The 15,107-nt window shown below is 41.4% G+C and overlaps 1 protein-coding gene across 2 annotated transcripts in view; it reads right to left on the bottom strand.

Moving 5' to 3' along the window:
* Window positions 1-15,107, bottom strand: part of LOC144595159 (LIM domain only protein 7-like) — a 210,896-nt gene that overhangs the window by 101,628 nt on the left and 94,161 nt on the right. For both annotated transcript variants that reach the window (XM_078402296.1, XM_078402297.1), the window contains exon 4: window positions 14,468-14,574. In XM_078402296.1, the coding sequence (XP_078258422.1) occupies window positions 14,468-14,574 (107 nt within the window). The remainder of the gene's footprint in view (window positions 1-14,467; window positions 14,575-15,107) is intronic.

The raw sequence follows: 15,107 nt of genomic DNA, 5'->3' as shown, positions 1-15,107 counted from the left end.
CCTCTTAAATATAGCCAATGAACTGGCCTCAACTACCTTCTGTGGCAGAGAATTCCACAGATTCACCACTCTCTGTGTGAAAAAAAACTTTCTCATCTCAGTCCTAAAAGACTTCCCCCTTATCCTTAAACTGTGACCCCTTGTTCTGGACTTCCCCAACATCGGGAACAGAAGTATCATTGCAAATTTAGATGATAGCCATGTTTGACTGTCTCTACGCAGTATCCATAGGGCATGTACAGAGAATAATATCATAATTCATCTTGCAACTGGTGATTTCCTTCTGAGACATCAAAATAAGAGTGAATTTTACAATCAATTAAGTTTGCAAAAAACTTGAGGGGTCGATTGAGAGTTCATGGCATGTGCAGAGGCTACTTCTCTTTTACACACTGGGATATTGCCTGGGTTTCAGCACTTAAGCTACGGAGAGAGATTGAACAGGTTGGGTCTTTATTCTTTGGAGCGCAGAAGGTTAAGGGGGGACTTGATAGAGGTTTTTAAAATTTTAAGAGGGACGGACAGAGTTGACGTGGGTAAGCTTTTCCCTTTGAGAGTGGGAAAGATTCAAACAAGGGGACATAACTTCAGAATTAAGGGACAAAAGTTTAGGGGTAACATGAGGGGTAACTTTTTTACTCAGAGGGTGGTGGCTGTATGGAATGAGCTTCCGGTGGAAGTGGTGGAGGCAGGCTCGATTTTATTATTTAAGAGTAAATTAGATAGGTATATGGATGGGAAGGATTGGAGGGTTATGGTCTGAGAGCAGGTAGATGGGACTAGGTCGGAGAAAGTGTTCGGCATGGACTAGAAGGGCCAAACTGGCCTGTTTCCGTGCTGTAATTGTTATATGGTTATATAACCAGATTGTACAAGAGCATGCTTATTTCAATTTGAAAAGGGTTTGAATGATGTCAGTCAGAGCCAGCTTTTCAATTAACTGCCCGTCAGAAATGAGAAGTGAAATTATAGTATCTTGGGGAGGATAAATTAGCCCATCTTGCTGCTGTCATTAGGGATGAACAAGTTCAGGAGTGCATTTTAATTGGCAACAAATTTTGAGGAAATAGCTTTCACTGCCTTTAAAATCAGCATACAACAGGTAGCACAGAACAGAATCCAGGAGCAGGCACGGGCAAGGATTTGAAAGACACAAAATGCTGGAGTAATTCAGTAAGTCAGGCAGCATCTCGGGAAAAAATGGATAGGTGACACTTTGGGTCGGAACCCTTCTTTAGTCTGCTGAGCCACTGAGTTGCTCCAGTACTGTGTGTCTCTCTTTGGTATAAACCTGCAACTGCAGTTCCTTCTTATTACAAATAGGCAGGGCTTAGGGGTGGATTGCTCTGACCAACTTTCAAGAATGAGATGTGCCACTGCTCATTAGCCCCCTTGCCCTATCTGTTGTGGGACATCTACCTATTTGATGTAATAGAACTACAATATTCGTGGTAGTCATCTCCTGAGAACAAATAAACATTATTCTGAAAAGTAGCTGAACTCTCGTCGGAGAGAGGAGGAGAACAGTCTGAAGAAGGGTCTCGGCCTGAAACGTCACCCATTCCTTCTTTCCAGAGATGTTGCCTGAGGTACTCCAGCATTTTGTGTCTACCAACATTATTCTGAAGTTCTCTCTGGATAATCTGCATCACGATACAGTCACAATTTTAGTCACCGTTTTGAATTTGAAACTTCCACTGACCTAACAGCTTCCTAAGATTGTGCACAAAACCTCTGCCCAGTTAAGTGGTTAAAAGCCACCAATTCTGAGAGGAACTGTTTTTTCCAATGGAACAGATACCCAATTTGTTTTCATACGACTCTCTTCTTGATGAGCATAGCCACAATAAAAATAAGTCCAGTCTAGTCAATCGTGGAAAGTATTTGTTCAAGTATGAATTTAATTTGGTTCCTATGAGCAAACGTGCTTGCACCCATGACTAATGGTTCTTAAACAAGGTATGAATTTTATTGTTGCACTGCAGAGCTCCAAGTCATCCACATTCTTTCCTTATAAGGTTGTTAATTTTCACCCTACCCTCTCTCCCACTTCCACAAAGTATTCTTGAATTGAAGAGCTCTCTGGGAGCAAAGTTCCCTACCTGATGCAGTGTTTACTGAACACATATCATGCAAGCTAGATTTCAGATTCTATAAATCTTCTGCTTCCAGAGACCAAATATATGTTTTTAATTCTGTCCTATGAGTGAATTTGCATGGTCTTGACATATAAACCTAAACTGACAAACAGTGCAGTTCACACTACATGGGACGGACCACATCCCCCCCTTCATGTCCCAAGACCAATAAAGTAAAATAATCCATATCAAGAACCTACTGATCAAAGAGCCAGGTTGAATCCATCTACAGTAGCAACTAACATACCAATAATATCCAAGAAATAAACAGCACAAAATGTGGTGGAACGTGTTTTACTCTAGAAGGAACCAATTAATTTAATAAAGTTCATCATTTCAACCTATGGACCTCTTAAGAATTATTTATCATGTTTAACTCATCAGAGTGATTTCTGTACATGATCTGTGGGCACGCCAAATAGTTACAAAATTCATTGTCAGGGATGGGGGTTGCAGGAGATACATCTGTTAATCACTCCTGTTTATTAAATGCATAATCTGTTAGCAACTTGCATGGAGTATCTGTAAATAATTAACCTTCGGTCGATCAAATCTCCAAATACCTATCAGTTAGCTTGCTTAACATCCGCTTGCAAAGTACACGCATTCATTGAGAGCTGAAATAAGTGGTCAAAGTGTTTATTGTGATGCTCAGTCTGAAGAAGGGTCTCGACCCAAAGCATCACCTATTCCTTTCTCCAGCGATGCTGCCTGACCTGCTACATAGAATAAAGGGGAGGTCATTTAAAACTGTGAGGAGAAACTTTTTCACCCAGAGAGTTGTGAATTTGTGGAATTCTCTGCCACAAAGGGCAGTGGAAGCCAAATCACTGGATGGATTTAAGAGAGGGTTAAATAGAGCTCTAGGGGCTAGTGGAATCAAGGGATATGGGGAGAAGGCAGGCACGGGTTATTGATTGTGGACGATCAGCCATGATTACAATGAATGGTGGTGCTGGCTCGAAGGGCCAAATGGCCTCCTCCTGCACCTATTTTCTATGTTTCCATGAGTCACTCCCGCATTTTGTGTCTATCTTCTTAAGACATGATGCTTTGACAGTCACTGCCTCAAAAAGGTCAATATTACACTGGGAGAACAGAAGTGCACGTTTGTTAACAAATATTGTGCAAAATGAAAAGAATGCTAATTCGGTGTTTATTTTCTGCTGGAAATGATTTCACATGTTTGATTATAATGATGTAACCATTTTACATTCCATAATCAAATCCTTCAGAATCTAATTCAAACTTGTATTGGGCAGAAATAAGTTGAGGAGAGTCCATAGACAATACATTTGGTACTTTGTACAGGAAAGGCATAATTGCATTTCAATCCACATTGTTAGTTGCCATAACAATGCAAACATTAGTACAAATTGATTGGGACTGGTAGTTATTAACAGAATACAAATTTATCTGTGCAGAATACCTAATACTGAAATAACACACTAAAAATAAACCTCTATTTCATTTTGGTTGCTCAGCAGGACAGACAGCATCAGCACAGCAGAGGTTAAAGCAACAGTAAAAAGACACAAGCTCCACTGTAGCATGGTTGGAGAGCAGAAGAGAAACATATGCAACAGATAAAATTGTGTCTTATAAATAAATGGAAGGATTAATTGTACTAATACAGCACATTAATAATTCAGGAGCCCCAAGGGAAATCCCAAGGTCTATTTATGATCCAATCCATGTCCCACAACCCACATTTTCCAGGTTATTAACTGCGTTTAAATTTAGAGTACACATTCGCTATTGCCAAGAATTAGATATGCCCTCTTTATTATTTGGGAGTTAAATACTCCTCTGGGACTTTGTCAGATTGGTTGTAGTTACTCCATTCACTGGCAGAGGTAGCACATGATGCAAACAGCAATTAAGGAATAGACCAGAGCAAGGAAGAGCCCACTCAGCACATCAAGCTATGAATGATTCTTCTCCCGCTTATCCTTGCACAAGTGCATCCTACGCCCCTTTGGTATAAAGAAACATTATGTTTGGCAATCAGACCATTAGCTCACCCAACCTTTGAGCATGATGTTAGTAGCACATAGATCATTCAGAAAACCACCGCTGACCCGTGAAATCACAACTGCTTAAGGAGAAATGGCAAAAAAATCTGTCATCAGATATGTACTCAAGCCAAGTTAACACTCCAGAATATCGCTCTGAATATATCAAATACTGCTTTTTCAAAAAAGATTCCGGGATTTAGAAATATATTTGGACAACACCAAACAAAAGATATTGCTGTGTAGGAAGAAACTGCATATGCTGGTTTACACCGAAGATACACACAAAATGCTGGAGTAACTCAGCGGGTCAGGTAGCATCTCTGGAGAAAAGGAATAAGTGATCTTTCGGGGCGAGACCTTTCTTCAGACTGAGAGTCAGGGGAGAGGGAAACTAGAGATATAAAGAGGTACGAAGAATAAATGAATGAATGGTATTCAAAAAGATTGCAAAGCCAGCAATGATGATAAAAGAAAGGTCAAACTGCCAATGGTCCATTATTGTCTGTGGAGAAGGTGAGAGATAATGAGTGAGACTAACAAGTGAAACAGTGAAACTAAGCAGATATTGCTCATTTGAAATGTCATGTTGTCCCAGAACTGAGCAATTTTATGCACACGTTAGAGTGTGAAGCAGGAAAGGTTTCTCCTCATTTTTCCATGGAACATTAATACTCCTCGCTATTTTCTTCTAATGTAAATCTTCCCAAATAACATCAACACTTGTGAAAAAAATCACCTGCAGTGAGATTTTCAGTATCACTGGCAGAAAAGGTGACAGTGCTTATTTACTTCAGAACATCTCTGGCTTATAACCTACTTTCCCTGAAACAGTGCCATTTAAAGGGCCAAAACTCAAAATGCATTATTTGTCGTACTCTGTGACACCCCAAAACCACCAAAGCAACCTCACAGAGCTCTGTGATTATGTTGCTTGCATGTGTGGGTCAAAATCATTTTCAACTTCCTAGCTTCAATACCATTCCGCACTACCACTCATGCTCTGTATCACATCAGCTTGCTGATGACTGCTAACGTTATAGCACCCCAACTATAAAACTGTGCCTCCTTTTCCTTCTGCCCGAACAAGTTTTGTCTGCATTATGTTTTTTTCATGTCCAGGCACTCATGGATTTCAGAGGCACCTCCCTGGGACTGCCCTGACAGAAATACCTGTCTGGAGAACTTAGGTGTGCCTGTGACCTCATGTGCAAAGCACATGCCTCCGATGAGCAACATTTCCTGGTAGGTCCAGGATACCCTAACCCTCCAGGAGCACACCTCCCACACCACATCTGCATCGTCCGTTCACTCAGGTGGAAGAGTACTGTGTGTATTGTGGTGCGTCCCTTTAAGATCTGGCTACAAACATCACACCTGCTGGGTCACATTGCAGGATGTGTAAGAACTTGCATCACATCAATACAGAAGGCTTGGCTGAAACCAAGTTAGTTTCAGTGTAGCATGTAGCAAGGAAAGGCACCAACAATTGACACAAGGAAAGGCACCAACACCTTGCAATTAAGATTCTCACTCTGGAACTTTATCAAGCACATTCAGATTGACTTAAATGCTCAAATAAACAGCATGGAGCAAATTTTCTAGGTCCTGTGCTCATAAATTTGACCCATTTACACAACAAAATGAATTAAGTACCAATCATAAAAGCAGACCATTCATCTTATTTCATCAATTACGTTTCTCAAGTTAGTCCACATTTAGTGTCACACAGTGATACAGTGTGGAAACAGGCCCTTCAGCCCAACTTGCCCGTTCCGGTCAACATGTCCCAGTTACACTAGTTCCATCTGCCGCATTTGATGCACATCCCTCCAAACCGGCCCTATCCGTGTGCCTGTCTTAACTGCTTTGTAAATGTTGGGATAGTCCCTGCCTCAACTACCTCCTCCGGCAGCTTGTTCCATACATCCACCTCCCTTTGTGTGAAAATGTTACCCCTCAGATTTCTATTAAATCTTTTCCCCTTCACCTTAAACCTATGTCCTCTGGTCCTCGATTCCACTACTCTGGGCAAAAGACTCTGTGCATCTACCCGATCAATTCCTCTCATGATTTTGTACACCTCTATAAGATCACCCCTCATTCTCTTGCACTCCAAGGAATACAGTCCCACCCTACTGAACCTCTGCCTATAGCTCAGATGCTCTAGTCCTGGCAACATCTTCATAAATTTTCTCTGTGCCCTTTCCAGCTTGACAACATCCTTCCTATAACACGGTGTCAAGAACTGAACACAATACTCGCAAATAAAACTGAACGAGTAAGCCTCAATGGCATGAAGTGTTGAGAAATAGGGAGAGGCTATTCTAATACCTGTCACATTGAATCAGTCTAATAGACAATGGCATTTGGTTACTCCACCCTGTGATTGACTGATTAGCCATCTGGAATACGCATGACATTCTCGTTAATTGCAGCAAAATGAACGCAAGGCTGTTTTTCCACAATTTTGCAAATGAATCAATATGCCACACTTTTCACATGAATTTAAGGGAGATAAGGGGTATAAGTCATACGAGACATAAAAGTGTGTGTTGTCAAATCAGAATGAAACTATAAAGATAGACGAGGAAGGAGGGCTGGTTTAAACTGCACATATTTTAGTGCAAGGAGGTTAGATCGCATGGGATCCAAGGAGAGATAGTTGAATTGACAGCAACTTGGCTCCATGGAAGGAAGCAGAGGGTAATGGTGGAACGTTGCTTCTCAGACTGCATGCCTGTGACTAGTGGTGTGCCTCAGGGTTCGGTGCTGGGCCTATTACTGCTTGTCACCTACATCAATGATTTGGATGAGAACATACAGGGCAAGATTAGCAAGTTTGCTGATGATAAAAAAGTTAGTGGTTTTGCAGATGGTGAAGATGGTTGTGAATGATTGCAGCAGGATCTGGATCGATTGACCAGGTGGGCAGAGGAATGGTTGATGGAATTTAATACAGAGAAGTGTGAGGTGTTGCATTTTGGGACGTCGAACAAGGGCAGGACGTACACAGTAAATGGTAGGTCTCTGGGTAGTGTTGTAGAGCAGAGGGATCTAGGAGTACAGGTGCAGGGTTTCTTGAAGGTCGAGTTGCAGGTAGATAAGATGGTCAAAAAGGCTTTTGGCACTTTGGCCTTCATCATTAGAAGTCGGGACGTCATGTTGCAGTTATATAAGACGTTGGTGAGACCGCATTTAGAATATTGTGTTGAGTTCTGGGCACCATGTTATAGGAAAGATATTGTCATGCATGAAAGGGTTCAGAGAAGATTTATGAGGATGTTGTCAGGTCTAGAGGGTGTGAGCTATATAGGGAGAGGTTGAGTAGACTGGGTCTCTATTCCATGGAGCACAGAAGGATGAGGGGTGATCCTATAGAGGTAAACAACATCATGAGAGGAATAGATTGGGTAGATGCACAGAGTCTTTTACCCAGAGTATGGGAATCTAGGACCAGAGTTTAAGGTGAAGGGGAAAAGATTTAATAGGAATCCGAGAGGTAACTTTTTCACACAGAGGGTGGTTGGTGTATGGAACAAGCTGCCAGAGGAGGTAGTTGAGGCTGGGACTATCCCATCGTTTAAGAAACAGTTAGACAGGTATATGGATAGGATAGGTTTGGAGGGATATGGACCAAGCGCAGGAAAGTGGGACTAATGTAGCTGGGACATTGTTGGCCGGTGTGGGCGAGTTGGGCCGAAGGACCTGTTTCTACACTTTATCACTCTGTGACTCTATAGACACAAAATGGTGGAGTAACTCAGCAGGTTAGGCAGCAACTCTAGAGAAAAAGAATAGGTTACATTTTGGGTGGAGACCCTTCAGACTGAGAGTCAGGAGAGAGAGAAACTAAAGGAATAAAATGGTTCAGAACAAATCAGAGCCGACACAGATGACCAAGGAAAGATGGAGCCGCAATGCAGGGTTTACTTGAAACAAGAGAAATCACGTTTCATATGGCTGGGTTGTAAGCTGCCCAAGCGAAATATGGGGTGCTGTTCCTCCAATTTGTGTGTGGCCTCACTCTGACAGTGAAGGAAGCCCATGTCAGAAAGGTCAGTTTTTCATTTCAAGTAACCCCTGCATTCCCTCTCTCTCTGCCCCTCTCCCGGTCATCCTGCTAGTTCCACTGTGCACATCCATATATGCCTGCATTATCACCTCTTCCACAGCCATCTATGGACTGTTTTGGGCTCTACCTTTCCTTGGTCATCTCATGTACTCTCATGATCATGTACTCTCATGATTTTCAATCTATTAAAGTGAATGGCAAAATAAAACAGTGAGTGCTGGAAATACTCAAGTTAGGCAGCTTCTGTGGAGGGAGAAACAGTTAACTTTTCAGATCGGTGACCACTCTCTAAAAGCTTCTGATAAAAGGGATATTGGCCTGAGACATTATTGGTTTGCAGACTGACTTGCTGAGCATTTCCTGATTGTAGAAATCTGAAAATAATCTGTGATGTTCTGCTTTTGTGTTGGGCTAAAGAAAATTCTGATGCGCATTCTAAATGGCTCTGGTCAGTAAAAAGAGTGTCTGCAATTAGCTCAACCCCAGCATTAATTGTTGTGCCTTTTAATCACAGTTACGTGAAAAAGCATGTCACTATTTGATGTGGAACAATGCCTTCAAAGTGCAATGAAAGACCTCGCATATCTCAACCTTTGATATAGACAGATAGGCATAAAATGTTGGAGTAAATTAGCAGGACAGGCAGCATCTCGGGATAGAATGGGTGACGTTTTGGGTTGAGACCCTTCTTCAGGCTGATTTGCTTCAGGAGAGATTGTGGGAGAAATGGGTTCACATTCAGATGGGGCACAGGGAGAGGGGGTTTGTTGGTTAGTTACTAACAATCAGATAATTCAATATTCATACCAGTGATAGCAGAGATAATAGGTTTGAGAGGTATTGTTGAGGTAGCCCTGGCATCTTGCTGTGGTGCATTTTCCAAATGGTTTGCATTGCCCAGTACTGGAGATAATGAAAGTTGGGACGGGCTGAGGATGCCAATCAGAGTCAGAGCAGTACAGCTCAGAATCAGCTCACCTGGTCCATGCCAACCAAGTTGGCATATTGGGCTCGTTCTATTTGCCTGCATTTGGCCCATAGTCCACTAAACTTATCCTATCTGTATACCTACAAATAGACAATAGGTGCAGGAGGAAGCCATTCGGCCCTTCGAGCCAGCACCGCCATTCAATGTGAACATGGCTGATCATTCTCAATCAGTACCCCGTTCCTGCCTTCTCCCCATACCCCCCCGACTCCGCTATCCTTAAGAGCTCTATCTAGCTCTCTCTTGAATGCTTTCAGAGAATTGGCCTCCACTGCCTTCTGAGGCAGAGAATTCCACAGATTCACAACTCTCTGACTGAAAAAGTTTTTCCTCGTCTTATAAAAGTCATAATTGTATCCACTTCTATTGCATCCTCTGACAGCTCATTCCAGATACAGGTTACCCCCTGCGTGAAAATGTTACCCCTGAGGTCTCTTAAATATATCTCCTCTCACCTTTCACTTATGCCCTCTAGTTTTACAATCCTTTACCCTGGGGAAAAAAAATGACCATTCACATTATCCATGTTCCTCGTGATCTTGTATATCTCAGTAAGGTCAATCCTCGGCCTCCTGAACTCCAGGGAAAAAGTTTCAGACTATCCAAATCCTTTCTATAATTTTACAGCAAGCCCATGTAACATCCTGGTGAATCTCCTCTCCATCTTTTCAAGTTACTGACATCCTTCCGATAGCTTAAGAAAATAACTGCAGCTGGTTGGCTAGAATTGTACACAGTATGCCAAATGCGGTCTTTCCAACTGCATGGCTCAGAGTGTAAACAGAGTTACGTTCATTTAGACATGTGGATGTTATTTCTTTACACTTCCAACGTGGCCTAATGATGGAGGAGTGTCTGGGAAATCAGGAGAGTAGTTCCCAGTCACAGAAAGCAACAATAAGAGGTCAGATATTAGTCATATCATGTGGCTAGTGTTGCGTTTCCAGTCAATGGTGCCCATAGATTAGAGCAGGAGATTTGGTGAGAGAGTCTGCAGGTGAGAGAGTCTGTTGTTTATACTCCCTCTTTACTGCTACTTTAAATATAAATTGTACACCGTTTGACTTGGCAAGACCGGTGTAATAAAGCTGCAGATAAAAGCAAAGCTACCCCTTTGGACCCAAACAATACGAGAAAAATATCAAGCAGTTAAGAGAAAAGGGTAAATGGTCTCACTTTCCATTGTAATGCATACTGCTGGTCAAACCTGTTCAATTGCATTCACTTGTGGTTGAAACAAGATGTCGTGCAACTTGTAAAAAACACCTGCAATTTCACTTGCTACATCATAACTTGCATGTGGGAGAAATAAGCTGTCACCTTGTGCAATTTGCATGACAATCCTCGAGCTCAATTTGGGTAAGGACAAGATATCAATGTTTTTATGATCATAGAAACTGAGCTGTAAAAAAATATTATCTTCGGAAAATTATGACAACTTTATCCCCTCCTTCCACCTGTAATTTTCCACTAATTCAAAACTGGTTTCAATTTGGGTGTCCCAGACAACAGAAGAGTTTCATGACTGTAGATATCAATGGCAGTTTTAAATAATTCTGAGCTTCAGCCAAAAAAACCACAGCAGAAATTTTATTTCACTCAAATCCCTCACTGTTGCTTTTCAAAGGGCATTTTAAAAGATTGTTTGTGGCCGCATAGTGGCACGCCTGGTGGAGCTGCTGCCTCACAGTGCCAGAGACCTGGGTTTAATCCTGACTACGAGTGCTGTCTGTGTGGAGTTTGTACGTTCTCCCTGTGACCTTGTGGGTTTCCTCGGGGTGCTCCAGTTTTCTCCCACATCCCAAAAAGGTGTGGTTTTACAAGTTAATTGGCCTCTGTAATTTGTCCCAAATGTGCTGGGAGTGGATGAGAAAGTGGTTATATCACAGAACTAGTGTGAAAGAGTGATCAATTGTTGGAGTGAACTCAGTGGGCCGTTGGGCGTGTTTCCATCCTGCAGGTTAATTGGCCAAATCTTATCTACCCAAATCTTCTCCCACATTTTTCATCCTTGAACATTTGCACATTAGATGTTTATTTCCAAACGTTGTGGTTTTCCTACCACCAGATCTGTCATCAGGTGATATCGTAGAATGATACTCAAGTGTCAGATACATCCAAAATAAATAGCTACATTTAGGGAATAATAATTCAAGATGATTTGGACCAGATACAGGAAAATGGAATTAGTTTATCCCAGAGTTTGAAGAAGGGCCATAGAAACGTAGAAAATGTGTGCAGGAGTAGGCCATTTGGCCCTTCGAGCCAGCACCACCATTCAATGTGATCATGGCTGATCATCCAAAATCAGTACCCCGTTCCTGCTTTCTCCCCATATCCCTTGATTCTGTTAGCCCAAAGAGCTACATCTAACCCTCTCTTGAATACATCGGACCCATCGCGTCACCTATCCACGTTCTTCAGAGACACTGCCAGATCTGCTGAGTTTCTCCATCACTTTGTGTCTCTTTTTGTAAACCAGCATCTACAGATCCTTGTTTCTAGTATAGGTACATATTTGATGGTCAGTATAGACACAGTGGGCCAAAGCACCTGCCTCCGTGCTGTGTGATTATGACTACAACGACTGAGGAAAATGCAGTCTCTAGGTTCATCTTTCGAGATACAGCATGGAAACAGGCCCCTGCCCATCGTGACCCCGCCCACCAGCGATCACCCCATCTACTAGCACTATCCAACACATAAGGGAACGTTTACAAAAGCAATTAACCTGCAAACCTCTATTTCTTTGGAGCTCGGGAGGAAACCGGAGCACCCGGAGAAAATCCACAGTCTCAGGGAGAAGGTACAAACTACGTACAGACAGCACCTGTAGTCAGGATCGAACCCAGGTCTCTGGCGCTGTAAGGCAGCAACTCTACCGCTGAGCCACTGTGCTGGATCTGGGTTACAAACTCTGTATCTCAGAGAATCAATACTAATTGTCATGCACTTGATTTACAACAGCTCTTAAGCTGCTCCAAAACAGTCCCAAATCCATATTTATTCCTGCACATCGCATTAAGAAAATCCCTTCAATCAGAAGGGAAAAGCAAACTGGAATACCATTGCGAAGACTGCAGTCATCCAAAGTTTTCCAAATTTAGTTCATTTTGGAGATACAGCATGGAAACATGTCCTTCGCCTATAGAGTTCAAGCCAACCATCGATCACCCTTTCACACTACTTCTATGTTATTCCGCTTGCTCATCCACTCCCCACACATTTGGAGCAATTGACAGAGGCAAATCCACACGCCTTTGGGATGTGGGAGGAAACTGGAGCACACGAAGGAAACCTACATGGTCACAGAGAGAACGTGCAAACTCCACGCACACAACACCCGAGATCAGGATCGAACTCCGTCACTGGCACTGTGGTGCAGCAGTTCTACCAGCTGTGCTACCCTAATATTGCCTTCAATAAAATAAGAAAAAGGAGAAATAAAAGATATTTGAAGGAATAAAGTACACCACATCAACAGCCGGACCTCGAGCATCTCTTTCCCTTCAATCTATACACACCACAAAAGAAAACATGTTTAAAACTGTAATTACACTCTAATTAAAGATCGACCAACATAAAAATATCAGTCGCAAATAAAATAGTTTGACCACCAACTATCATTTTGAACCAATTGGGGCAAACCTCCATTGTAACTATTTTTCTTTCAGCTGTTCAGAATCAATGTCCAAGCTCTGGTGTTTAAAAGATCTATTCTGGTTATGCTATTCTTCCATTCACCATTGCATAAAAACATTTAAAGTTACTGCTAAGCTCTCATTTCAACCAAACATAGAAATTTCACACCATATCCTACAATTTGACAATGTGTGTTTTTAAATTACTCATTGGAGTGTGTTGATAGTAATATTAAAAATATAAACTGAAAGAGAATATCCATTCGAAGACACCACTGAATTCTCTGACTCTAGAACCATTGCTATCCATTCACAAACAGATACAATACTTGAACAAACTCCAAAAATATAAGGCTTGGATAATAGAATCAAATTTGTGGCCAGCTTTGATTTTGATTAAGTGACATGGTTCCTGCTGTTCTGAGATTCAGCCAAACAAATCCACCGCAAAAAATGTTTTTCACTCCAATCAAGTAAAACTCAATAGGTTTACTTTGTTGTGCTTTTTTTCTGATCAGATCATGTTGTTGTCATTCTAAAGATCTCATCAGCAAGTCTAAGCAAAATCGGGAAAGTCAACTATACAAAATCAGGGCATCAGGAGTCAGAAACACCGTAACTCACGCAACATAAGCTCTTCACTCTCACAACACTAGTTACCAATTATTATTTTGAAAAAAGGCCTTGCTGGGGAGAACACCAATAATTTTTTGTAAACCCAGCAATAGCCTCATACATACCATGAAAATAAAAAACAATTTAGATCTGGTCTGAACAAGGCAAAATGTTACAAATATGAATGGAAGTCTATGGCCTTACAGAAATACACATTATAGGAAGATTACTTGACGAGTCTTTTAATGGCACAGACAACAAATATTTGGATACAAGAAGGGTAGTCATTATAATCAAGATTTGCACTGACATGCATAGATTACCTCTCCAAATAACTATGTGCAACACCACATTACAAACTAAAAAAAACATTCCATACAGGTTGGTTCAGTTTGAGCTCTTGAGGATTACTGCACCATTATTTAATTTTCCAGGTCTGCAACACCATGTAAACTTCCCACTAAAAGCCAAGTTTTTACAAAAATAAATCTTTCATTCGCAAATGGAGAGACTTATAACGAAACATAAAAGTCCTGTATAATGATCAATAATTGTAAGGCCGAAAGAACATGTAGTTTGATTCCCCTCTTCCAATCTATAATTTTCCACTAAATCTCAACTGGTTTCAATTCAGGTTTTGCAGACAGCAGAACATTTTTGTAACTGAAGATATCAATGACAGTTTCAAATAATTCCTAGCTGCAGCCAAAATAACTCACAGCAGAAATTTATTTCACTCAAATCCTTCACTATTACGTTACCGGAAGCATTTTTAAAAGATTGGTTATGCCATTTATCTATCCAAATCGTGTTCTTCCCTCACATTTACCACAATGGAACTACTGTATATAGTTAAAAGTATAAATACCAGCAAAAACAAAGACACATCAGCTTCAGGGAAAAATACACACATGCACGTTAAAAGTATACAGCAGTCGTTGCCAGCTCTGGACTACCAATGTCATGAGTTCATTAAACACAAAAGCTGCACTTACTTGACAGTGACGCGACTGGATAAATCCTGTAGATCTCCTGGGTGAAACAGCTGTGCTTCTTTCAAGCCAATTTTCTGACAGCCCTTCAGGAAAACATTTACATTGTCCTGAAAAAACGAAGTGAATTACCAGCTTAGTTGCACAGAACACAAGGGAAGCTTGCTCAGTATAATACCCTTTCCTTTGAAGTCCAATGCCGAGATAAAGGCAATGGAGAGAGGGGAGGGGTGAAGAAAGAGAGACAAAAATCTTCTAATGAAACAAAACTGACATCCTGCAGACGTGGGCCACCTGCAGAACTGAGTGGCACTGTCTATTACCTGTTATAGCAGGACTGCAGAGCATGTGGGCTGCGACTATTCCTGACGTCTATATTACATAAACATTCCACCCTCGTTTTAGTCTCTCATGACACATCAGATTACTTCTAGACTTCAAGTGTCTATTTGAGTAAACTTTTCGTGAGTATTCACCCACCCAGAAACTGCCAAGTGACTCCAAAGGGACTCCAAAGTAGAGATTAACACTTCCTCCCACTTGTCATCGTGGTGTCAAATGTACATTTAAAAAACTTGGTTTTTGCGGTGAAGTTCGACATCTTCCAGAGTGAAACACTTAATTTAAATATGTACTTAAGCAA

The sequence above is a fragment of the Rhinoraja longicauda genome, chromosome 7 (genome assembly GCF_053455715.1).
Source record: "Rhinoraja longicauda isolate Sanriku21f chromosome 7, sRhiLon1.1, whole genome shotgun sequence".
Classification (NCBI taxonomy): Eukaryota; Metazoa; Chordata; class Chondrichthyes; order Rajiformes; family Arhynchobatidae; genus Rhinoraja; species Rhinoraja longicauda.
The sequence above is the reverse complement of the archived record's forward strand: the minus strand, read 5'-3'. Positions and strand labels throughout refer to the sequence as shown.